The following is a 1826-nucleotide window of genomic DNA, read 5'->3' as shown; positions in this document are numbered from 1 at the left end:
TACTCCTTTTCTTTTTTTTCCCATAGTCACTAACTTTTTTTTTTTCTCTCTCTTCTCCAGATAACTATTATCTTTAAATCATACCAACACTGTACAGATCAGAAAGTATATCAAGCGGTGAGTGATGACTTGCCTGCAGCTTTTGTTGACGGTACAACAGGTGGAGGTGATGGGAGCACCAAGAGCTTGCAAATTGTGGATAAAGTCAGCGGCAAATACGTTGAAATGCATGCCAGATACATTGGGACAACCGTGTACATACGTCAGCTCGGACACTACTTAACACTGGCCATTCGCATGCCTCAAGAGTTGGCCATGGCCTATGAGGAGAGTCAAGATTTGCAGCTGTGTGTGAACGGCTGCCCTTCAAGTGAGCGCATTGATGATAGTGGCCACTTGCCATTGCCCGTGAGAGGACAGCTGCTCCCTCAGGCAGGTGCTGCTCGTCCCCGGTCAGCATACACACTGGAAACCGCCACCTCCAAATGCCATGAGAAGATGCTGGTGAAAGACATCTATTTTTACTCATGTGTGTTTGATCTACTTACCACTGGTGATGCTAACTTCACAGCTGCCGCCCACAGTGCCTTGCAGGATGTGGAGGCACTGCATCCCAGAAAAGAGCGCTGGCATATCTTTCCCAGCAGCAGAGATGGTGGTGTGGGCAAAGGTAGCAAACCCTTTGTCAGTCTTGGACTTGCGTGCTTGATCCTTGTTGCATTTTTGTAGGGGTTTTTTTTTTGTCTCTAACAAAGTTTTGAAATATATATTGTCATAATATATTGAGTAAAGATGAGTATATATGTATATACCATGTATATGAAGGGATGTTTTGTCTTGGGACATCCACCAGATTGTACATATTGTGTTAACTGTTCTATGTATGTTGAATGTCGTATTCTTTGTATCTATTTGTTTTACAGTCGGTGAGATGTTTTATAATGTCCTTGCATTGGGACCTGATAGAAAGCACTTTATTTTTTATATATTAAATATTTGTGTGTAGCTGAGTAACTATATATTATACACATACACATGTACCTACAGTACTCAGTACTCTGCCTAGGTACTGCTTAGTTTAACAAATTTTTTTACTGTATTAATTAATGGGGATATTTTCTACACTTACTGTAGAGACAGCACTTCTCTTGTCCTGTAATTATGTATGTGATTTCCTGGTAGCTTTTTAGAGCCGTTGGAGAGACAATGCTGAAAGATTCTAATGGTCTTTGTGTAAGAGTGTAACCTTTCCTTTTCAAAGTTATTACCACAGCTGATTCTGCCCTCAAAGGTTAACTCGTTCTGGGAGATGGACTGGAGAAGTCACATGCCTGAATTCTGTCTCTTTCTTAGGTGTTAATTACATCAACACATTAAAAAGAAGGGAGAGGAGTGAGGGCCCCAGCTCTGCCTGCGGTTACTGAGGAGCTATGGGAACAATGATGCGGTGGCTTAAAGGCTGGTTTTATGTGGTGCCTTAATGTGCTCCAAGAAACGGAAGCCTTAATACATGCTACGGTACTCCAGCTCCAGGACAGGCTTGTTTCACTCCTGAAGCTGTTCATCTGAGGCTAGTTAGATCTGCTCTTTGAACAAGATCAAGTAGCGTTTGCCTTTTTTAAATAACTGTTGCTTGCCTTGGTGGAGTGAGATATAGTTTATTCACGGAATGAGAACTTGTAGTTTTTATGAAGATTGTTCTGGCCGGTTTAGAGACTGTTGACTGTTAGGAACAGCAGTAATCTTCAAAGGAAACTAATTAATTCCGTATTGGATGTGTAACCACAGACAGTAAATGAACATAGAACTGAGGTAAGGCAGAAGGT

At 41.7% G+C, this 1826-nt stretch overlaps 1 protein-coding gene across 1 annotated transcript in view; it reads left to right on the top strand.

Moving 5' to 3' along the window:
• RGMB (repulsive guidance molecule BMP co-receptor b) overlaps window positions 1-1826 on the top strand; it is a gene marked incomplete at its 5' end in the record, with an annotated part of 11889 nt that extends 10063 nt beyond the window's left edge. Inside the window, one exon of the mRNA XM_010725929.3 lies at window positions 61-1826. Within this exon, the coding sequence (XP_010724231.3) occupies window positions 61-729 (669 nt within the window). The remainder of the gene's footprint in view (window positions 1-60) is intronic.

The sequence above is a fragment of the Meleagris gallopavo genome, chromosome Z (assembly GCF_000146605.3).
Source record: "Meleagris gallopavo isolate NT-WF06-2002-E0010 breed Aviagen turkey brand Nicholas breeding stock chromosome Z, Turkey_5.1, whole genome shotgun sequence".
NCBI classification, from domain to species: Eukaryota; Metazoa; Chordata; class Aves; order Galliformes; family Phasianidae; genus Meleagris; species Meleagris gallopavo.
Note: the sequence above shows the minus strand (reverse complement) of the source record. Positions and strands in the feature narration are given on the sequence as shown.